This window comes from Nasonia vitripennis (genome assembly GCF_009193385.2).
Source record: "Nasonia vitripennis strain AsymCx chromosome 4 unlocalized genomic scaffold, Nvit_psr_1.1 chr4_random0004, whole genome shotgun sequence".
In the NCBI taxonomy this organism is placed as follows: domain Eukaryota; kingdom Metazoa; phylum Arthropoda; class Insecta; order Hymenoptera; family Pteromalidae; genus Nasonia; species Nasonia vitripennis.
Window position 1 is genome coordinate 2,393,267 of NW_022279639.1, and position 24,094 is coordinate 2,417,360.

Here is a 24,094-nt window from a genome sequence, read left to right on the forward strand (position 1 = left end):
CAGAGCAACCAGCAGCCTTGGCGTGGGAGAGCCGAGGAAGCTAGCCGTCACCAGGTCCACGAGAGTCAGGGAGGCGCCGGCGGGAGCACCGACGGACGTCCACCAGGGAGAGAGCGAGTAAGAAAGTATTAGAGAGAGAGAGAGAGAGAGAGAGAGAGAGAGAGAGAGAGAGAGAGAGAGAGAGAGAGAGAGAGAGCAGTGCGAGGAGACGCGTGTGCGTGAGATAGAGACAGCGCGAGAGAAAACCCTATAGCTGCGCGGCTGCAGCAGGTCGGGCTTGCCACAAGCGGGAGGCATAGCCCGCGAGAGAGAGAGAGAGAGAGAGAGAGAGAGAGAGAGAGAGAAAGAGAGAGAGAGCAGTGCGAGGAGACGCACTGCCAGCGGAGAAGATGCGCGTTCCCGGTGCGGCGTACAAGGAGGAAGGAGAGACCCAGAGAGCCACTGCAGTTGAGAGGACAGAGCATGCAGGCCCTGGTGACGAGTTGCCTTCTATCGAGGTTGAGGAGAGGACGAGTGAGAGAAAGAGAGCTTCAACGAGGAGAAAGAGAGCTATCGTATGGCGCGGCCTGGTGCATTCGACTGCTAATGCCGTGGCTCGAGGGGAGAGGCGAGGAGATGGTGCGTGCTTCACCTGCTGTAAAGTGGGGCACCGGGCATTGAATTACCCGGAGATGATCTGCTGGGCATGCCAACAAAAAGGACATTCACGAAGGGAATGTCCTGCGCGTAGGCAATTGCCACAGACATCATGCCAACTTTGCAGACGAGTGAGCCACTCAGATCTGTGTCTAGATTGCCGGAGAAAAATGGCAATGCTAGAAAGACGGAGAGCTGAGGAAGGAAGTGAGAAGAGAGAGAAGTCAGCGGAGGTGGAGAGAAAAGGATGTGAGAGAGTAGAGCTAGAGAGATGTGCAGGGGAGAGAAGAGTGTTGGCCTGGGACCTAGTGAAAGGGTTAAGGCCAACTTCTTCGAGAGAGGAGTCAGCGAGAATGGAGAAGAGAGGAAGTGAGAGAGTGGAGCTGGAGAGATGCTGCGAAAAGAGGAAAGTTTGGACCCAGGACCCAGTAAAAGGTTTAAGGCCAACTTCTCCGAGAGAGGACGCATTGTTAAGGGGAGGGGATTGCAACGTTGCAAACGTCGCAGCAGCGTCGATACGAGGAATCTCGTTCGATGCGGCCAAGCTCTGAGTGCGCGGAAGAAACAAGCGAGTTGGATTGTTGTTGTCGGTGCCAGCCTGACCTCGAGTTCGAGGAACGGGCGGACTAACCGTCCACGTTATTTAGGCGGGAGCACCGACGGACGTCCACCAGGGAGAGAGCGAGTAAGAAAGTATTAGAGAGAGAGAGAGAGAGAGAGAGAGAGAGAGAGAGATCCGAGAGTGAGGCGAGTGTGGTGCGGGCACACTAGAGAGAGAGAACTCGAGAGACCAGGGTGTTGATGTGCAGTGCGGGCGCACACCAAGACGTCTTCTGCGCGAGGCGTCTGGCCAGCGCACGCGAGAGAGAGAGAGAGAGAGAGAGAGAGAGAGAGAGAGAGAGAGCAGTGCGAGGAGACGCGTGTGCGTGAGATAGAGACAGCGCGAGAGAAAACCCTATAGCTGCGCGGCTGCAGCAGGTCGGGCTTGCCACAAGCGGGAGGCATAGCCCGCGAGAGAGAGAGAGAGAGAGAGAGAGAGAGAGAGAGAGAGAGAGAGAGTCAGCCGTCAGCGGACTGGACCTGGGCATGTGGCCCGCCGTCTGCTGCACGAGCGTGGCTCGTGTTTGAGCGTCCCAGCGTAAGCCCTGCGTGGCTAAACTGTGCGCGGGAGGCACTACAGCCACCGTGTTGTAGGGAAGGGCTGGGCGAAATACATGTGCAATAAAACTTAACCATTGTGTGTGATCATTTTCCCCTCTCCCTAGCGTTCTCCCAAACGTGATGATCGCGGTCAAATCCTACGTTTAGAAAAATCCTAGTGCATGCGAGGCTCTAGGTGTTGCGCACCTGTGTTGGGAGGCACAGCGTCGCAATTGGCATCCCTGGTGGGGATTCGCGATCATCGAAAGGGAGAGGTAAAGTGTTTTCGCGAGTGGTGGTGTAAAGTGCGCGGAGTGTGAGCGACGGAAAGATGCGCAGCGGGCCACGAGGCAAGCTGCTGACGTCTTTTCGTGTGGAGAGAGACGGCGAAGAGAGCTCAGCGATCAGTCGTCAGCTGTTGAAGTCGCACCATATTGTGCGATGAATCAGCTGACGTAACGGCCGTTCGTAGTGGGACTCGGAGTAGAGCCCAACGCTAAACGTGATAGCGTGGGAGGCTCTACCGTGTCCCCACGAGATGTGCTGCGACGCGTGCGCTCTTGCGACAGCGAGTCAGCCAACGGCGACGACTGGCACACAGTACGTCATAAGCGTCGTCGGCGGGGCTCGCGAGTAAAGCTTTTCGACGAAAGTCGGAAGCGAGGAGACTCCTCGGTCTCGTTGTCGAGTGACAATGAGAGCCAAGAGAGATCTTCGAGTTTGTGCTCGAGTGAGAGAGATAGTGTGTGTACTGTGATCGCGAGGTGCGAACGGCCAGGTTACTTGCGGTTGTCCGAAAGGATGATAGCAAGGACCGCGGCCTGCGCAACCTCCAGCACAGTCAGTGACGTGGCCGAGGGAGATGTGTTGCGAGGAGGCTCGGGCTCAAGCATAGACGTCAGCGTAGACAGCGGCTATGCGAGCCGAGTGAGTGTCGATCGCAGCGAGAGAGACGCTCGTGTGAGAGAGTTGGAAGAATGCGGACTCACTCTTGAGGATGCGAGAGCTCGAGTCTTTGAGGAGGAGCTTTCTGTAGCTTGGCGAGAAGCTTACGAGGAAGCCCTCCTGGAAGCTCGAGCGAAGCTGCGGGACGAGTTAGCCACGCTAGAGCATGAGCGGCGGCTGCAACGAGTCCGTGAGGAGGCGAGGGAGGCGGCGCGAGAGCAGGTACGGGTCGAGGCGATAGAACAGACGCGTAAAATGGAGGAAGAGCGAATAGGGCGAAAGCCATGTTTGCGAGCCCCAGTCAAAACGACTGATTCAGTTCGCCCAGCTACTCTAGACCAGCTGAGAGGCAGACCGTCTGTGTTCACGAGTGATATTGGTGACGCGGACAAAGAGTTGCTAGAGCCAGAGCGCGAAACGGTGCGACGCCGCGTCTCTTGGGGCAACTCTGGAGGTCGGCCGAGTATGCAACGGAGCTGTGTGAGCTCGGGTGAGGAGTCCGAGGAGGAGAGTGGACAAGGAGAGAAGAGTGCGGAAGAGGAGTCGGAGGAGGAGAGTGAGAGGAGAGAGAAAAGTGCGTCGAGAAAGAGACGGAGACAGAGAGGTTTGCTGAGCAGTGACAGCGAGCTCGAAGTTAACTCGAGCTGCGAGTCTAACTCAGCGAACCTGACGTCATCCGAACGCCGGAAAAGATCAGCCGATTCGCTCAGGGCTTTGGAGTTCCTGAAGCATTGGGAGCTCCAGTTCTCGGGCGAGAGTGATCACGAGGAGGCGGAGGAGTTCTTTGATCGACTGTGTGAGTGCAGAGTAGCGTTAGCGGTGCCAGACCGCGAGCTGCTAGCGGTGTTACCGTGCATTTTCAAGTTGCAGGCAAGCCGCTGGTATCGGGCGAAGAGAAAGAGCCTGCGAACATGGGAGATGTTCTGCCGGGCCTTTCGTCGCCGATACATGGTTCCGTATTGTCGTGAGGATTTGGAGGAAGATCTACGCAAGCGAACGCAGCACAGAGAAGAGAAGATCGCGGCGTATATCGCGAGTCTTCAGTATCTGGCTTCGCGCTTTCGCCGACCTCCATCCGAACGTGATTTGCTTCATATCGCATATCAGAACCTCCTTCCGGAATACCGGAGAGCTATTGGCGAAAAGTGCGTCAACAGCTGGGAGGAGTTGGAGAGGTACGGCCGACGCTGGGAGCGGCTAAAAGAGTTAGATAGCCATTACGCACCTCCGCTGCCAGCGGAGAAGATACGCGTTCCCGGTGCGGCGTACAAGGAGGAAGGAGAGACCCAGAGAGCCACTGCAGTTGAGAGGACAGAGCATGCAGGCCCTGGTGACGAGTTGCCTTCTATCGAGGTTGAGGAGAGGACGAGTGAGAGAAAGAGAGCTTCAACGAGGAGAAAGAGAGCTATCGTATGGCGCGGCCTGGTGCATTCGACTGCTAATGCCGTGGCTCGAGGGGAGAGGCGAGGAGATGGTGCGTGCTTCACCTGCTGTAAAGTGGGGCACCGGGCATTGAATTACCCGGAGATGATCTGCTGGGCATGCCAACAAAAAGGACATTCACGAAGGGAATGTCCTGCGCGTAGGCAATTGCCACAGACATCATGCCAACTTTGCAGACGAGTGAGCCACTCAGGTCTGTGTCTAGATTGCCGGAGAAAAATGGCAATGCTAGAAAGACGGAGAGCTGAGGAAGGAAGTGAGAAGAGAGAGAAGTCAGCGGAGGTGGAGAGAAAAGGATGTGAGAGAGTAGAGCTAGAGAGATGTGCAGGGGAGAGAAGAGTGTTGGCCTGGGACCTAGTGAAAGGGTTAAGGCCAACTTCTTCGAGAGAGGAGTCAGCGAGAATGGAGAAGAGAGGAAGTGAGAGAGTGGAGCTGGAGAGATGCTGCGAAAAGAGGAAAGTTTGGACCCAGGACCCAGTAAAAGGTTTAAGGCCAACTTCTCCGAGAGAGGACGCATTGTTAAGGGGAGGGGATTGCAACGTTGCAAACGTCGCAGCAGCGTCGATACGAGGAATCTCGTTCGATGCGGCCAAGCTCTGAGTGCGCGGAAGAAACAAGCGAGTTGGATTGTTGTTGTCGGTGCCAGCCTGACCTCGAGTTCGAGGAACGGGCGGACTAACCGTCCACGTTATTTAGGCGGGAGCACCGACGGACGTCCACCAGGGAGAGAGCGAGTAAGAAAGTATTAGAGAGAGAGAGAGAGAGAGAGAGAGAGAGAGAGAGAGATCCGAGAGTGAGGCGAGTGTGGTGCGGGCACACTAGAGAGAGAGAACTCGAGAGACCAGGGTGTTGATGTGCAGTGCGGGCGCACACCAAGACGTCTTCTGCGCGAGGCGTCTGGCCAGCGCACGCGAGAGAGAGAGAGAGAGAGAGAGAGAGAGAGAGAGAGAGAGAGAGCAGTGCGAGGAGACGCGTGTGCGTGAGATAGAGACAGCGCGAGAGAAAATCCTATAGCTGCGCGGCTGCAGCAGGTCGGGCTTGCCACAAGCGGGAGGCATAGCCCGCGAGAGAGAGAGAGAGAGAGAGAGAGAGAGAGAGTCAGCCGTCAGCGGACTGGACCTGGGCATGTGGCCCGCCGTCTGCTGCACGAGCGTGGCTCGTGTTTGAGCGTCCCAGCGTAAGCCCTGCGTGGCTAAACTGTGCGCGGGAGGCACTACAGCCACCGTGTTGTAGGGCTGGGCTGGGCGAAATACATGTGCAATAAAACTTAACCATTGTGTGTGATCATTTTCCCCTCTCCCTAGCGTTCTCCCAAACGTGATGATCGCGGTCAAATCCTACGTTTAGAAAAATCCTAGTGCATGCGAGGCTCTAGGTGTTGCGCACCTGTGTTGGGAGGCACAGCGGTGCACGTTTCTGTCGCGACGATAACGTCATCAAAATAAGAAAAGGCGTGTGGCTGCAGCTTCTGTGTAATTATTTTGTCAATCAGCCTTTGAAACGTGGCTCCCGCTTCTGACAAACCGAGGGTAGGCGCTTGAACTGGAAAAGCCTCATCCCCGGTACGGTGAAAGCTGTATACTGCTTGCTCTCCTCGCTCAGCGGTATCTGGTGGTACGCGCTACTCAAATCAACCGTAGAAATGTAGCGCGCTTGCTACAATTTTCTAAGTATCGCATTCATCTGCGGTAGGGGATAAGCGTCGTTCCGTATGATCGCGTTGACTTTCCTAAAGTCCACGCAAAAGCGATATTTTCCATTCGCTTTTCATACCATCACCACTGGACTTGCAGAAGCACTATTCGATGATTCGATTATCCCTGCCGCGAGCATGGCTTTCACCTGCTCGTGCATTTCCTCCTTCATTTTCCTGGAGACCGGAAAATATTTTTGCTTTATTGACCTTGTAGTTTGCACTTCGATGTGGTGTTCTATCCACGTCGTGCACCGTACTTCTCCTCTCTCTGGGCCAATAATCTTATCGAGGAGCGCTCGCAGCGCTTCTCTCTGCTGCTCTTCTACGTCCGCTAGCCCCATGGAGGCTAGAGTTAGTGCGTCTCCCTGCATCGCCGCTAACTCGACGTTGAAATACTCTTTATTCTCCTTGAAGTGCCTCTTTTATGTCGTAGGGTCTAACACTGCCTTGAATGTTAGCATAAAGTTGACGCCGACAATGCAGTCCGTCGGGAGGTTCGGTATTATTGCCTCACGGACTTCCTTCTCGACATTGCGGACTCTGAAGGGTAGCCAGACGTAGCCTGCGATCTTTGTGTAGCTACCGTCTGCTAGTTTGGCTCCGCGGCCATGACTCGGCATGAGTTGCCGTCTCTGCGCACTCGGTAGCTGCAGTCCGATCGGACCCATGCACACACGAGATGCGCCGTTGTCGTATGAGATGCGGAATCGAAAACTGCCGACCCTTGCCTCCATCCACCATTACGTACTACATTTTTTAATATGCCATCATAGGACCTATTCTGTAATAAATATAAGAATATAGAGCTCAAATAACGAATAATTAAAGTTCTGGTGAGATTTTACAGTAAATGAAAAATCTTGATTAAACAATAAGAAAGCAATACATATAAAAATAAACATTTTTTACCTTATTATGTACCCCTCAAGTTCACTAGGAATTTCCATAACTTTGTGGAATTTTAAACGATTCTTTATTTATGTAAGCGATATTGGTCGATCAGAAAAGTAAATCGCGTAATTAAATACATCAAGGATTCTATTTTGGCGACTGTTTTGTCGAGCGTGATGTATCATGTTCTTTCTATTATTCTTATGCTACGCCTCACATGAATCCTTCGAATAATATTAAATGGACAGAGGAAATTGATGGGCAATCTCAGACCCATGCCTCAAAAGTTTGTGTACTGTTGGATTAATTCTAGCCCATGGATAAATTGTGTAGTGTTCTTCATATGTTTTAAAACAAAATGTTTCTAATTTGTTTAAGTCAACCCTTTTTTTTGTTTTAAAACATAATAAAATTTGTGCTAAATTTTTTACGTATTCTGTATTCAGTTCAAGGCATGTAGCAAATAATTCTGGTCCACTTAGACATTTTCTAGCTACATTTCCGGTATTTGTAGTTCCGTGACCTTGTAAACGAAGATCGATTTTTACGCCACAATTATCAAAAAGATTTCTTTGTATTTCTCTTTTTCTGAAGTCAAAGTTATCTATAAAAATCAAAATATCAATAATATTAAATTATATATATGGTTCAGGTAACAAATAATTAATATATGGGTTAGGTATTAAGATTGTGCTTTTATCACGTAGTAAATAAGGATTAACTCTTACCTCTTAAATTGGAAGTAATATTAGCCTACTGTTTGAAAGGTAAACGGTAACTTAAGTTTTTCAAGTGTTCGAATAATTTGATTTCGGCATGCAGCAAGCCTAAACCAAATGATAGGGTTTTTTCGTTTGGAGTAAATTTATTTTTGAGGTTTCCAAATTGATGGCCTGTGCCCAACCATATTGGGCATCTTGACGTGGATGGATTATTCACTAAGGTGTTTACGCATTTACCATCAAATAATGTCAAATTAACTTGAAATTTCATGCGGATAGTTTTTCCATTGCTCAATTTGAATCTGTGTCTTTTTAAGTTTTTGATTTTATTCTGCAAACGATCATATGCTTTGCGTATAGCTGCATTATTCTTCTTTTCTTCTGATTTATCCATATGCAATCATCGTCCGTATCACTTGCAAGTTTAATAATATTAAAGCAGCTAGTAAACAGTGATTGTTGGGTACTAGTAAAATCGTCATCTTGATCTTCGGATTTTTGGTGAGGATTTAAATGCCAGCAGAGCTATCAAATCCAATAGATACTTCCATCTCTAAATCATATAGACTGTGTTCGTTCCAATCATATGCAATAGAATCACATAAACGTTCACTAGTCTTATTTAAAATGTTTTGCAAAGATACTTGAACTTCTTTCTCTGACATTAATGCGATCTCAACCAAGCATTCCTTTTAAGCAGCATCTATCACCGTGTAAGGTGGATACATAGAACAATTTCTTAACACTGCATCTGCTCTTATGCCACAATACTGGTATTTACTAAAGTTGTACTCTAAATAACATGATAATGCGGACTCTTTGTGTGTTCAAGATTAGATACAATTTTTTAATTGTTTTCGAGAGGTACATTTGCTGCTTTTTTATCTGAATTTAAAGCTAATTCTAATAATTGTATATTATTATCACAGTTATTTGCTAATTCTACAGCTCTCTTTTTAAACGTTTTCCCTGGGCGGTTGTGAATAAATACTAAACGGTTTAAGAAAAAACCGTTTAGTATTTATTCACAACCGCCCTAATGAATAATCGAGGGTGAATTTTTAGCTCTCAAAATAAAGATATAGAATTAGCACGGTTCATTGTGTGGGAAATTGTCTCCGTTAGTCTCTATCAAAATTAATTACAACAGTTAAAATTGCTAATGAACAGTAATTATATAAAATTAGTTGAAATAGGAAACAAAAGTAGGAGGATAACTCTTGGTTTTTCAGAAAATAGACACACAAACTATTAATGTATAAACATTGGCAACGTTTCGTCCAGCCTTTATTTGAGAAAAACAGAAAAAATTAAGATATAAATATTTTATATCTTAATTTTTTCTGTTTTTCTCAAATAAAGGCTTGAAGAGGTCCTCACCCTGGACGAAACGTTGCCAATGTTTATACATTAATAGTTTGTGTGTCTATTTTCTGAAAAACCAAGGGTTATCCTCCTACTTTTGTTTCCTATTTCAACTAATTTTACATTATGGAGAGGAGTTCTAATATTTATAACAGTAATTATAGTTACACGATAGGGACTAACGGAGTCAATTCTCTGGGTAGCATGTTTCGACAGTAAAATTTTCGACTTTGATACGTTTTATTATTTGATATTTAATCATCCGCAATCGTTCCAATGTATAATATATATAGGTATAAATAAAGGTTCAATCAAAAGGCTTCATTCTTCTGTGTCGTCATATTTGTGAGCTCGCTATCACACGTACATAGGATCTAATCATCTTCGTAGGCCATTTCCCCGCTCGTGTATTTCTTATACTCATTATGCTCTACAATTCGGCTCCTGTTGCTAGCCGCCTTTTCCTCTCATGGCTGTTGTTTGCCGTTTCCGAGTCGTGCTGTGATCTGCTTTGTGGTATGCGGCCGCTTATTTGCACAGCTGCAGAGTGCTGGTGGCTACTGCTTGACTCTTGCTTCTAGCTTATTATGATATAACGCTGGAGAATATTCGCATCTTATGTCGCCTCCATTTAAGTGCGTATGTATGGCTGTTCGATTTCTTGTAATTCGGCCACCTCTTCTCTTTGCTTCGTTAGGCGGACCTTGGAAGTGAGTCATTGTGCTTTCGTGTTGGTGCGTAGCTCGTAGATGTGTGTGGGCGTTTTCAGTAGTCTTTGGTACTTTATTTGTGATGCTATAATTTGGAGATTTGCGCTCTTTGTTATAATTTTGTTGTTCATTATTCAAAATGGTTGTTTAATAGTTTCGACACAAAATCTCGATTTCGTCCTCTCCTTGCCTCGCGTTTCTCGAAAATGGATAATGTATTTGTAGTGCATTCTATTGAGTTTCAAGTGAGTCATTATACTCTTCGGCTCTATGTCGTTCTGTCCCTTTATCTATGCTATTGTCATCGCCTGCTCCCTCTCTTTACGCTGTAACTCAGTGGGATTATTTCTAATATTAATTATGCTTGTTTGGAGTTATTTTATATTGGAAGTAGAAATGCGAAAATTTTGAGCGTTTCACATTATGGAGAGAACTTCGAAACTGAAAACGAATTAGGAGTATATGCAGGATAAAACAAGTTGGGTGGCATGTACGCAAGTACACCTTGTTTTCCTCCAAATATAGCCTCTCAAACGAATTGTATGAAGTAGTGTTGGTTTAATTATACGAACGAATAAAAAGGAAACAAAGGTATACTTCCAGTTAGTGCTAGTTTTAGAAGATAATTTAGGTCTCAACGAAAACTGAGGATTTGTAGAAAATTTTGCATTTGGAAGACCATGCAGGATATACAAAGTACATGCAGATAATTTTTTACACAAAATTATAGAAAATGAAGCATTGCTATGAGCTCAGATATCAGACGATGAAAATTGTTTTAAAAATAATCCTTCTGAAAAGGAAATAAAAGAGGTATCCGTATTTCATAAAGTTTCTGGTTTTCACGTAATAGGAAATCGAAGCATTGACTTGATGCATAATTTCTCGAAAGTGTAATTAATTTCACAATGGCAGACATCTGTAATAATGTGATCTATAAACAGAAAATCATGACTCTGAAATTCTCAAATCATAGAATCAAAAAATTTTTATCCAATCAAGATGAATTATCTCATACAATATCAGAACTAAAAGAAAGTACATACAGAGTAATAAACTTAAAATATCTGCTGCAGAAATGTTAAATTTAAGTGGGTTTTTTAGTTTACTTATAAAAGATAAAATCCCTTAAGATAATAAAACGTGGACATTGTAGTATTAAGCAAAATCTTAGCGATAGTAACATCACCTAGGTATGTAGAAGGTCATGTAGTTTCGTTAGAAAAATTGATTCCTGAATTTTTATTACTGTACAAAAGCATGTATGGTAATATTAAGTTAATTGATGGCTTAACTATAATAGCCACTTTATTCCCCGAAAAGCGGGTTTAAAGTAGTTTTGCTTTCTCTTAGAGGAAGCTTCGTAATAGTATAATTTTAAATTTTGTCAAAACTTCTAGAAAATACGTTTTGGTCTGTTGAAAGTTTAAATCAAGTGATTTTAGAAAATGTCGGTATGGATGTGTGTGTGTGTGTGAGAGAGAGAGAGAGAGAGAGAGAGAGAGAGAGAGAGAGAGAGAGAGAGAGAGAGAGAGAGAGAGAGAGAGTATGCCGTGATAACTCCGGATCCATACAGGCGAAGTTATTGCAATTTTGCAAGTTTTGTTTTTAGATTCGGAATTTGGAAAAAGTAACCTTACTTGATTTTAATATACGTGTTTTTTAATATTTTTTGCCATTTTTAGAATTTTGCAAATCCATTTTTTGTGTCTTTTTTATCATCTTATTGCTACAAACAATTTAGCTACATGTTTTTGTTTTTTTATACCTACCCTTTTGGTCATTCCACCCTTCCAACTGACACTTTACCCCCGTAACTGAACCCCTTCCATATAACTGACACTACACTTTCCATAGCTTACTGTTGAATGTTTTCTGATGTATATTTTTATTGGATAAATGTGAAGATTTACTTTATTTCAATATTGAATAAGTTTTGTTGTATTTACACAGAGGAAAATGATCTACTAAAAGTTATTGCTAGGCGTTATAGTAATTTTTGCTGAACTTATAGCAACTTTTGTTACCATCATTTTTTAGATAATAAAACGATTATAAGTACTTCGCATATTGAATTTAGAGGTGATATGGTTTTCTTAACTGACATGAACAATGAAAATCATTTTCTCGGAAAGATTAAAAACATTTTCATAAAAGATTCAAAATATTAGTGCGTGTATTCTGGGGGATGCCAGCATATTACCAGATATGCATGCATGTTTATATGTTATTATAAAAAATGAAAACTATGTTACGACAAAATATATTTTGTGAATTTCGTGAAAAATATAAATAAATTTTATTCTTTTTTATTCATATTTTGCTTTTTTTCCAACAATTCTAGTATTTTTAACCGCATATAAAAAACTTTTATGCATAATCATACATAATATTGTATTCTTACATGCATAAGAATTTGTAATAACCTTTAAAAATAAAAATTGAAAATATATTATAATACATATCGCAAGAAACGCGTCGCTGTAGTTACATTGCTATAGTTCATAAAAAAACATGATTTGTTATGGTGTAAATCTGATTAGTACAGCTTGATATCACTCTGGTTGGCAGCACCGGACTCGGTCCGGTTGGGGCTATTTGGCTCACCAAGTAGCTCCAACTTGGTACTCTGCCCGTGAGCACTCCGGTGTTGGAGACCGGATATTAAAGTATTACTTTAATTTAAGTTTTGTTACTTTTAGTTAAGTTTAGTTTTGTTACAACTTTTGTTTTCTCTCAGTGCAATGTACTTCATAATAGTCTTTCAAAAAATATTATATTTTTTACAGCAATAAGCAGCTTAGCTTATGAAAAAGTTTGCGTCCTGTTTAATATTGCGGCTCTTCAAAGTTCAGTCGCATCAACTCAATCACTAGAAAGTGACGAAGGATTAAAAACGGCAGCAAAATTATTTCAGGTAGTGTTTTTTGGAAATTTATTCTTAATTTCAGTTAGTGCCTGAGTGTTATTGATATTTTTTCTATTGATGTTAAAGCAATCAGCAGGGATCTTTAATTACTTGAAAGGCAATATAATGCTAGCTATTCAGCAAGAACCTACACCGGATATGAGTCCAGAAACCCTAGAAGCTTTATCGCTTATGATGTTAGCACAAGCTCAAGAAATATTTACCCATAAAGCGATCCATGATAAAATGAAGGATAATATTATAGCAAAATTAGCAGCTCAGACCGAGGAATTATTTTCGGAAACATTTAAATTATTTCAAAAAGAAATTTTTCGAGCATTTTGGGATAAGGAGTGGATACCTTTAGTAAGTACAGATAAATAAAATTCTTTTTTTGAAAAGTACTATACGATTAAATAATATTTATATATTTAAAAAGCTATCTTAAAGCTTTATATGCGCATTAGTATTTATTCAACTTGTATGTGTTTTTTTTCTTTGGTTCCTTTCTAAGGAAGCCTTGGAAAAGAAATTTTTGAAGTTTGTGTAAAAACATGTGAAAAGTGTGTTTTGATGCATTTTTAGTCGAAAAATGGTGATTTTGGAAAATGTCCGTACGGATGTATGTGTGTGTGCGTATGTAGACACCTGTATCTCAGCTTCTACTCAGTAGATACACCAAGTATACACCAGTACATTAAGTCTCATTTTCTATGTTTTTACTAGAACATTGTGGGAGAAAAGTCCGTTTTTACAGTGACTTTTTTTTATAGTGACTTTTTAGTGTTGATATTTGAGTTTTTTCTAATAAAGTTATTGATAAATTAATAAAAGCAAATTGCTCAATATGTACCTGAAAAAGAATAAAATTACCTATTTTTTTACTGCAGAAAATTGATATTATCGTTTTTCGTTCTTTTATTATACACCATAAAGCGCAATTTTTTAAAATTGTTTTAACTTGAAAACTAAATGGTGAATCTTTTTACAAACCATGATTATTGAAAGTTATTACGACTATATTCCACTTAAATTTTAAGTTATTTCATGAGACAGATCCTGAGAAAAACATCAAAAACGGAAAAAAGTCGTTTTTCTACGTGACGCGATAATTGGAGTAAAAAAGCAATAATCAAGTTCAAATTTTGGATTTAGTTAGCATTATATAGGACCTTAATCCCTTTCTTTGGGCTGTTTATGAAACCAATTAGTTTTAAAGATATTAAGCTACAAAATTTTGTTTTCTTACCCTGTATACTCTATATAACTGAAAACTGGATCGCTTAGATCTCAGCTTCAATTTGATGGATTTTAATCTATACCTAGGCTCGTTTTTTTCTATTTCTGTTTTACCAATTCGTTGACAACAAAATTTTCAGTTACGCATGTGTGTTTTTTCATGGCAATTTTTCGATCACTAGTGATTTTAGATGCGTTCCGCGAACTATCCTTACCGTTATAATTCGGAAACTATATGTTGAACTTTTCTCTAAAACAACATTATCAAATGTTATTATAGCTATAGACTACTTTAATTTTGAATTATTTCATGGAGCACATCCAGAGAAAAACGAGAAGGAGAAATTTTAACTCGAACGTGCAGAGTTCCTTTTTCTATTTATTTCTCTTTGGCAATCGGCGCGCGTTATCGTGACGAATTCCAATTCTTGAGTAAGGCACCCACGTATACCCCCCGTCAGATGGCAGTACGTAAGCCTATTTATAATAGTGTGATTGCACAGTAGAAAAATACTTAAAGCTAAATAAATTCAATAAATTAATAAGAAATTTAATAATAAATGAAAAGTTTACAAATTTTCTTTTCATGCCGATGACATACCATCAAGTATATATAATAATATAATATAAACAATTATAGCTATGTTAGAAAAAAAGAGAGAGAATTATAATTGATTATGTATATATAATTGATTCGAAATAATTTTATCTATCAAACGAAAAAGTACAAAAACTTTACAGAATTATATATGAAGTCGAAGCAATTTCGATATTAAAGCGATACATAATGTTAAGAGAAGCTACGTTCCAAAGAATTGGCAGTGGTGTTTTTTATGTGGCGTAGGCAAAGCAAGCTCTGCACAAGTGGCCCTCTGACACCGGATCCCCACAGGCACTATCATTAAACAATACTTCCGTGGGGCCCGTTAACTAGCCTTTTTTAGCTTCCCCTTTGAAGTTTGGCATTTCCATACATCCCCCATCCACCAAGGTAATTAGGGGTTCAGGATCAAACTCGTCTTCTTCATTCTGCATCGTCCAGCCGTCTGCTTCCTGCAGCATCGTCCGGTCGTCTACTTCGAGCAGCATCGACCAGCCATTCTCTAGACAGACTCAATCCCGACACCTACATTCCTCTGCATCGGGAGAGAGAGAGTCTGGGTTCAACTCAGTTACCTACGTTCCTCAGCATCAGTCTGAGGAGCACTTAGAAGTACTCAACCCTAGCTTCTACGTTCCTCTGCATCGTGAGTGGGAGCTCAACTCTGTGACCTACATTCCTCTGTTCAGTCCAAGGAGCGTTTTATATCTACTACCTAGTGGCCTTCGTCTAGCAACAGTTTTACTCAGCTGTTCCACCTTGTCCATCTCTTCTACTCTCTAAATCATTTCTTAGGAAACGTCCCTTCTTCGCGACACAAGTTATACAGGTCCACAAAGACATCGAGGCGTGCCTGTATAGCTTCTTTCAATACAATATTGGGTATGCCATCCAGGCCTGGAGCCTTGGTGTTTCCAATTCTTGTGCATGCAGCCACTAATTTCTCTGTGGTAATTGTTGTAATGATTCTGTCATTTGCCTCCGCTTCAAGGATAGCTGTTACTTCCAGTTGATAGGGAAAGAGCGTGGTCACAATACGGTTTAGCAATTTTAGGCTTTTAGGAGGGGGACTATAACCTCCCTTTATCTTTTTCATTATTATTAATTGGTACGATCGCCTCCAGGGATCCAGCTCTATCTCGTCCTGTAACTCTTTAAGGCACCGTCGTTTATTTTCTCGGATTTTTTTCTTGAGTATCTGTTTAGCATCCTTCATTTCTTTGTTAAGGGCGTCTACTATGTCTCTAGCTCGACTTGTCTCGTAGTATTTCTTCCGAGTTCGCTGTTCCCGTCTCTGGTTCGATGACACTCGCTGCGAGTAGCGTCAATTTCATTATCCCACCAGTATACTGGTGGTCGTCAATTATTGGGAGCCCTCCTCGGCATCGTTGCGTCGCAAGCTCGGGTAACATTTCCTATTATCTGCTCGACCTTATTATCTGCAGATCTAAACAGCTGCATTTTTTCTAGAGCCAGCAGATTTCCAACCGACTTTTTTGTCGTTGCCCTCCCGTGGTCTCTATTTGTAAAATGATCGCTTACCGTCCACGATCGTCCACGATCTAACTAAGCCAATCAGGCAGCTTCTAATAAACAAGAGATTTATGATGGACCCTGCGGTGCGAATGCTTCCAATAGCGCTTGTCCCTCTTTCGTTCGTCTTTTGGCTGCCCCACTCTACTGCCCAGGCGTTGGAATCGCCTGCTATCAGTACCGGTTTTCCTCCTACAGCATCCTGTACTAGCCGGTCCAACAGTTGTCTGAATTGTTCTATCGACGCGTTAGGAGAAGCATAGCAGCTGTAAATGTATACGCCTGCGACCTTAGCGCTTATGAATCCTCCATTACCTCTTGTCATTTTTTCCTGGAAAGCGGCGTCTCTGCATGCCCATATCGCCGCTTTACCAGTACTGTACATATCCGACGATAGTTTGTCGAGGTCTCTGTATTGTTCACAGACGATGGCTATGTCGATTCCTATCTCACGGACATACTGGCTTAGTAGGTCCTGTGCAGTTGCGCAGTGATTTATATCCAACTGCACTATTTTGATTTTCTTCGTCTGTCAGTTGATTCTACTGTAGCCGGGTAAACTGGGCATGCACAGCTACCAGCTGGGTGGTCACTCTTCCCACCTGTGCCTCCTTTGCAGAGTACACAGTTGGGTTGGTTCTTCACTCCTCTGCTTTGTGCCCATCTTTTCCACATTTAAAGCAAAGCTTATTTCTGTCTTCAGTTACTGTGCACTTTCTACCGATATGGCCAAAACCTAGACATTTATAACACCTAAGCGGCTCGTTTTCGAGGTTAGCCGCCCGGATCCTACAGTTGACATATCTTATTTTGATCGTCTGTAGCTTAGTGATCTTAGCTGCTATCTGAGCCCGTACCTGTATCACTGCAATCTGCGTGTCACCATACGTCTTTCGCAGAAATCTTATCGTAGAGACTTCTATGATGTTCTCCTCACCAATTTTCTTCTGTAGTGCTTCTAGTACCTCCTCTTTTGAGGTAAGCATGTCCAGATTTCTTACTTCAATGGTTTCTTCTTCCAGAAGTGCTTTTATTGTGGCGCCTTCCACTAGTACCGCTTTAACTGCTTTTCGGAAGTCCGAGGTTTTGACTATTGTGCGTTTAAGCTCTATTAGAAGATCTCCTGCAACTGTCCTGCGTATTTCATTTACACTATTCCTTAGTGTGTTAAGTGACATAGCCGCTTTCATTTTTGACAAAATGTCTGCATAGCTCTTTCCTTCTGCAGCCTTGATGATTTAAAGGATCCGGTCTGGGAAGTCTTGCCCGCTTCGGTCCATCCTTGCTGGTTCTATTCTGGTTTGTAACGCCAGGGACACTTTTATCCTCTTTGTTTGCCTTTTTCTCCTTTTTCTTCGACTTTGTTGTAACGACTTCCTGCCACGCTGCCATTTTAGGTTGATTATCTGCTCTTTTATTTCCTCCATTTCTATCATATGGAGTAGTTGGGGCTTTCTTTGTTGTATCCGCCTTCCGAGATCTAAGATTCGGGGTTGTCTGAGTTTCCGGGCGCTGGCATTGCTGTAAGTTATCTTCTGCCATGCGAGATTCTTATAGCTCGTTTTTATGATTCGGCCATTAGGATCTTTAATTTGCTTGTGCACGTTGTGCTTGTCCCTGACATAATTCATCAGTTCGTCGATTGTGCTGCCAAGGCTATCTAAGTGCGCATTCTTTTGCGTTATGCATACAGCTCTCGTATCCCTGTCTGCGTCAACCTCCATTTCCATATCACCTGCGTTTCTACATGCAGCATGGGTCAGGTGATAAACCTCTGCGGCTTCTAAGTGAGTTTGGCCCCTTCCCCCAAACTCCATGGGGCCAGCGTCGATCACCGGGGCTTTTACCCGATCAGAATCGACGTCGGGACTGGGCACTGTGGCTTGACCTGCTTGGAATAGTAATGTTATTAACTCACTATCCATGTTTTATTTATCTTATCGGGGTTTTTTCCACTAGCCTGTTTGGTCCGCGGAGCATAATTTATTTCTGCTCTACCTTTCGGCTGGTATAGGAGACCTCGACGCGCCGATGAGCATTCCCCTATCCGCTACCTAGGAGACGCGCCTCATAGGGGTATTGGCATTCCCGCGCGGTGTGTGTGTGTGTGTGTGTGTGTGTATTTATAGATAAAAGGCTTCAACATTATTTATAGTTTATGAATAATACTTTTCAAAAATTTCATTAATTATTTATTGATTAAATATCGATTCACCCCTTAGGAGTACTTTAGCAAATATACATGATTCTGGTCACTTACTGTTCATTTTCGGCATATTTCCGGCTCATTGCCGGTTATTTTCGGTCACTTTCGGGTCATTTTGTATTTTTTCTGATGACTTCGGCTTCACTTCCTGTCTACTTCTGGTTTACCCCTAAGGAGGTGTAGTTTTGGGGATGATGTGAACTTATAGTTGGAGTCTATTAGACACATTTCAATATAATAGAGCAAGAGGATTTTTTCCAAAAATATTATTAGCTTTAAGGCTATTTTTCTCAAAAAGATACGTATTCGTTTTATATGCGACGTACTGTATATGTGCGAAAAATGTAAAATATCATATTTGATCATTTCTGTAAAAATCCCCCAATATTAAGAATTTATATATTTTAATCATGCTTTGTTGTGGTATATGTGTGCGGAAGTTTATAATCCATCCTTCTATTGTAAACAATTTTACATTTCTTTTTTTTTACTTTTCTTTAAGCAAAATGTTGATTGAAATAATGTTCGGGGTCACTTAGCTCATCAATTTCATTTATAATGTAACGAGCGGGTGCGAGTTTGAACTTCGTGCGTTTTTTACGTCGCGCGACGGCACTGTATGCGAGAGCGGCGTTGCCAGCTCGGCGATAACTTGGGAGGCGCGCGCGAGATCATCGCGCGCACCGAGAAATAGAAGCGCGAGAGCGATCAATACGCTTTCGAAAATACCCGGCACAACACCCGAAAACGATATCCCGGCGCTACGTGAGTAAGACGACGACACGGGTCATCCGCTGGCCGACTCGTTCCTGCACCTTCATCACCCAGAGCCTAGAGTCACTAGCATCGTCGAGGCTACGATTAGGAGGGACGCCTCATGATCTAGGCCAAGCTGATTTTTAGGCACGACCACGACACGGAAGTGCCTTATAGTTTTGTCATCGATTCCACATTCTTCGTAGTAACTCTTCCAAGCCCCCATTACAAGCTCATAGCATAGTAGTATCTAAATTATATATAAGAGTAGAGATAAACCAATAGAGAGATAACTTAATAGTATATCGATGCAAGTGGTATGAATTTAACCTCTTTTTTTGTCTTGATTAAGCTACTTCTAACAATTACGTTGAAAATTAAATTTACACTAAAACAAAAGCTGCTAAAATGTGCGGGGGGGGCTGCGGGGGGGCTGCGGGGTGGCTGCGGGGGGGGGGGTCGCGGGGGGCTGCGGGGGGGAGTATGTCCAAAACGTCTATATAATATAGGTAGATATATATATATATATATATATATATATATATATATATATATATATATATATATATATATATATATATATATATATATATATATATATATATATATATAAGACCATATCTTTGGGCTTCGTTTTCGTCTAGATGTAACGTATAAATATTGTGGTAAATTTGACCACTTATTCGACTTGCTGGCCTTTTCCGAAACGAGCGTCAAATCTAGCTCCAAAACTTGCGAAGGCAAGTGCATTATTATATTGTCTAATATTATTTAAAAAGTGTTTACTTTTGTCAGTATTTCCAGAGACTTATTCTTTTAAACGTTAAGGATAAGTGATAAAATTAACAAAAAATCATTCAAACAGCTATAGTAGATGCTGAGAAATGTTAATGCAAAGATAGGTAACATGCGCGCCGCGCGTCCCTATTACTATATACACGGGTCTCCTCCGCCGCTGATCCGTCCCCCACCACTCGACTGATTTTCACGAACTTTACGACGATTTTTCGCATGCTTTCAGTCACTTAAAAATCTGAAATCTACGTTTTGTAGTGCACGATGTCAACTTTTTGACTATTTTTTTGAAATTTCAATCGGACTTACGGTAGTGCATACAGGTCTGCCGGAAAAAACGCACCGAAAACTTAGAATCGCGATTTTGAGCAAACTAATAATCCGACATTACCTAACTTTTGCACATATCAAAAACACTATAATCCCTACTATTACCTAAAATTCGAGCGTTTTAGCTCAAAAAATGACAGAGTTATGAATTTTCGAAAAAACGCCTAATTTTTCGGTCTTTCCTAATTATCTCAAGACCTAATTATCCGATTGAGCATTTTGTAGATATTTCTATTCTTCACAAATCATCTTCTGGAGGCATTCTAATAACTCCTTTAGTTTTAAAGTTATAAGCAAAAGAAGACTAAAATCGCGATTTTTTGCAATAAATTGTTAATAACTGACAATAAGGAACGGAAATGCGAGTAAAAAACCGATAGCTTTTCATCTGCTTATCATCCTTTACATGGTTGCACAATCGGTTTGCTGCAACAAATTATATCATGTAACTAGCGCGCCACACACGGCCTTACGGCCGCGGTGGCTTGCCGCCTTGCATCGCATCGCGGCCTTCACTTAATACAATTATCACTCATTTAAATAAAGAAAAAATAAGTGTTTTACCTGTAACATTGACTGGTTTAACAGCAAATTTATTAATAAACGAAAGAACTTGACATGTAATTTTTAAATTACCATTTGTAACGGGGTGAGAATTCTGTTACAATGCCGCTACCCTAAGCGCGTCTTGGGCGTTGTCGTCCAGATCGGACGGGTGGGTGCCTATCACCACTACACAGCGCGTCCTTAGGTTGCGGATAGAGGAACAGCCCCTGAGAAAGAGGTTAGCTGCGAATAAATTGAATAAGCAGCCGCGGACAGCCGATAGGAACAGGCGTGGGTGTGATGAGCCCACACTGTCGAACGCATTCATCTAGAAACACTACGCAAGCACCACAACAACAAAAACACTTCACATTATCTCTTATCTCTCAATCTATCTCTTTCATCACACATTACAAAAATGGGCAAAAATCCTGCTGCCGAGGAGGATGCGGGAGCGATGACAACTGCCCCGAAAGGGGATGTGTAGAATGATTCGTCACCTGGTCTTACGCGGTAACGATGCCAGCGAAGGCGCGCTGCCTTGCAGGGGGGCGTTAGGATGCGAGAATGAAACGGTAGTGTGTCTGACGACGAGTTGACACTGTCCTCGTCAAAGTCGGAAAGCTCTCATACTTAGTTCTAGAGAGGTATGGGGGTTATCACCTCTAGAACGGTGGACTCACATGTGATCGGAACAGGATCCGAAGCGCGCGGGTTTAACATAACATCATGGCTCAAAAAAATCAAATCCGAACCAAAAGGGACTTAAGGGTCGGAACTTGGAATGTTCGCAGTCTATACAGAGCAGGTGCGTTTAAAGAACTCGTAAAGGAAGCTGATAGGTACAATCTAGATTTGGTAGCCATACAGGAATCGCGGTGGCCAGATGGCGGAGTACTAGCAACGGGTAACTTCACGTACCTGTATGGGGCCGGGAGTGGGGGATCTCTAGGCACCGGATTTCTCGTAAGCAAAAGCATCATACATTCGGTTAAAAGGTTCTAATCCGCCAATGATAGGCTCTCGTACATCATTATCGAAGGTGAATGGTATATATATGTATTTATTAATGTACACTGTCCTACGGAGGACAAAGAAGAAGAAGCTAAGGATCTCTATTACGAAACTTTAGAGCAAGTAATCGACCAGTTCGCGTCTTACGACACAAGAATAGTATTAGGCGATTTCAATGCTAAAATAGGTAGGGAGGAAATGTTTAGGCCTACTATAGTGAAGGAAAGCCTGCACGAAGCCATCCATGATAACGGTATTAGGGTCATAAATTTCGCGGCGGCAAAAGATCTTATAATCAAAACTACGTGTTTTAAACACAAGAACATACACAAGGCAACGTGGACATCGCCGGACGGGGCCACACAGAACCAAATTGATCATTTCCTCATTGAAAAAAGACGTCATACTAATGTTCTTGACGTAAGGGCTTACAGAGGGGCAGATAGCGACTCGGACCACTTTCTAGTAGTAGCCAAATTAAGAGCTAGACTAGTAGCGAATCAAAATAGTAAGCGAGCAAACAAGGTAGAAAGCTTCGATATTGAGAAACTACGAGATAGAACAGAGCGAATTAGGTACCAGATAGAAATTAATAACAGGTTTCAGGCACTTGAAGAAGCAAACACATCGCCGGAGGGGAATGACGAACCGAATAGCTTATGGGGGGACATCGAAAAAACGGTAAAAGAGGCCGCGAACAAAGTACTGGGTAAAAAGAAAAAGCCAAAGAGCAAACCATGGTTTGACGAAGAGTGCGAACTCTGGTTTGAAAGGCGCAAAAAGACTAAATTAGATAGCTTACAAAATAGAAGCGATAGGACCGTAGATGAGTATTCTAACGTAAGGAAACAGACGAGCGCGATCTACAGAAATAAGAAGCGGGAGTATCAAAAGAATCTTATTAGGAGAATAGAAACTAACAGTAAGGAAAATAACCCCCGCGAAAGGTTCCTCTCCGCCCGCGAAACATCCCCGTTGCATGCAGCTGTTTCAGCTGCTCCTGTATACTGGGTCTACGCGCCACCTGGCGCGTGCTCGGCTGCTCAACTGCGTTAAATAAGTACTAATAAATAACGCCCGCGGAGGCGGTGGTATTCGCAGGAAGGAACAGGGATCGGAAATAAGCGAACGAGGTTTAGAAATGACGACAACTCACGTAAAATAAAAAGACTAAGGTTATATTTGTCAGTCGCGAAATAAACGTGAAGTTACAATAATAAACTGATAATACGCAAGTCGCCAACAACTTTGCAACTCGCCGCGACGACAGTATAATCACGCTCGCACGAGTGTATCGACGTGAAGGTCGTGCGCGCCGGATCACCCTGGCATGGATGATATAGACTCACACATGCACTCTCTCCCATGCACTGCGCGCCACACAAACCTTCTCCCTTTCGTCGACGACGTTGCTGGTCCCAGACAGGCCGCAAGACTTGGTCACCACGCTGGACCATTAGGCTAAGGACAAGGACACCTGGACTCCGAGTCTCACTCACTCACAAAAGCACACCTCTATCCGCTGGACACAGCACAGCACACGATAAAGCTTTTGGAAATTTTAGCGAAGTGGCGTGTTTATCTAGCGAATCATATCTCTGAATCTAAACATCATAATCCCGCAAAAAAAAAATTATGTTTATGGGTCACATGTCAAACTATATTCCATTAAAATTTCAAGTGATTTGACCATTTATGTTTTCAGTAATAAATTGCAAACTGAAAAAAAAATTTTTTTTTGTGCCCCGATTACGGACGCAAAAAGGCGCAAAGACGCAAGGCTTATTGCACTTGAGATTTCGGAAAAAAGTAGTTATTTTATGTGTTTCGACTAAGTTCATCACACAGCTTTCAAACCCCTATGGTTCGTATGATATCAAGGTTTCAATTTTTTTTTGAAAATTATTTGATTTGTTATATTTCTAAAACAATGTAGTCAAATGCTTTAAAATTTTATTTGGCGATTAACCCTAAAAAAAGCTATCTGCTGCTAAAATTTCAAACGATTTCGTTAAGCGGTTTTCAAATAAAGAGTTAAAATGTAAAAACCGATTTTTCTCAAAACTTTTGCTTCCTCTTATAGGGGTGTCGTTGCACGTCGTTAAAGTCCATCTATGAATTCATGTTATACTGATATATACAGGGTGAGTCATTTTCATCTTTAATCTGAATTATCTCGTTGGCAAAGCATGCCAGCGAAAAAAGTTTCGGATAAAAGTTTTAGGATTTTTCCCTGGCTATCTGATGATGACCTTGACAATGTCATTGAGCGTGACCTGCAAGGTCATTTGAAGGTCAAGTCGATTTTTTCAAATAGAAACCCCTACTTTTGGCACCAGAAATGGAAAGAGCGGGAAATTTTACGTTTGAATATGACCTTGCCTTGACCTTGAATTCAATGGTCAAGGTCATTGGTCATGCCGATAACAGTACAACTGGTTAGATGAACTCGAATGCATTCAAGGAGAAAATGTTACCCACAAAAGTTTTCAGTTTTCTCCCCGGCTGACGAATGGTCATCTTGACCCTGTCGTTAAACAGGATCTTCAAGGGCATTTCAAGGTCAAGTTGATTTTTTGAAATGGAAACCCCTACTTTTAGCCCCATAAATGAAAAGA

General features: G+C 42.6%; 1 protein-coding gene across 4 annotated transcripts in view; it reads left to right on the forward strand.

Moving 5' to 3' along the window:
* The window catches only part of LOC100113816 (programmed cell death 6-interacting protein), a 374,789-nt gene that overhangs the window by 82,100 nt on the left and 268,595 nt on the right, over window positions 1-24,094 (forward strand). For all 4 annotated transcript variants that reach the window (XM_031928159.2, XM_031928160.2, XM_031928162.2 and 1 more), the window contains 2 exons: window positions 12,338-12,465; window positions 12,544-12,822. In XM_031928159.2, coding sequence (XP_031784019.1) covers window positions 12,338-12,465; window positions 12,544-12,822 — 407 coding nt within the window. The remainder of the gene's footprint in view (window positions 1-12,337; window positions 12,466-12,543; window positions 12,823-24,094) is intronic.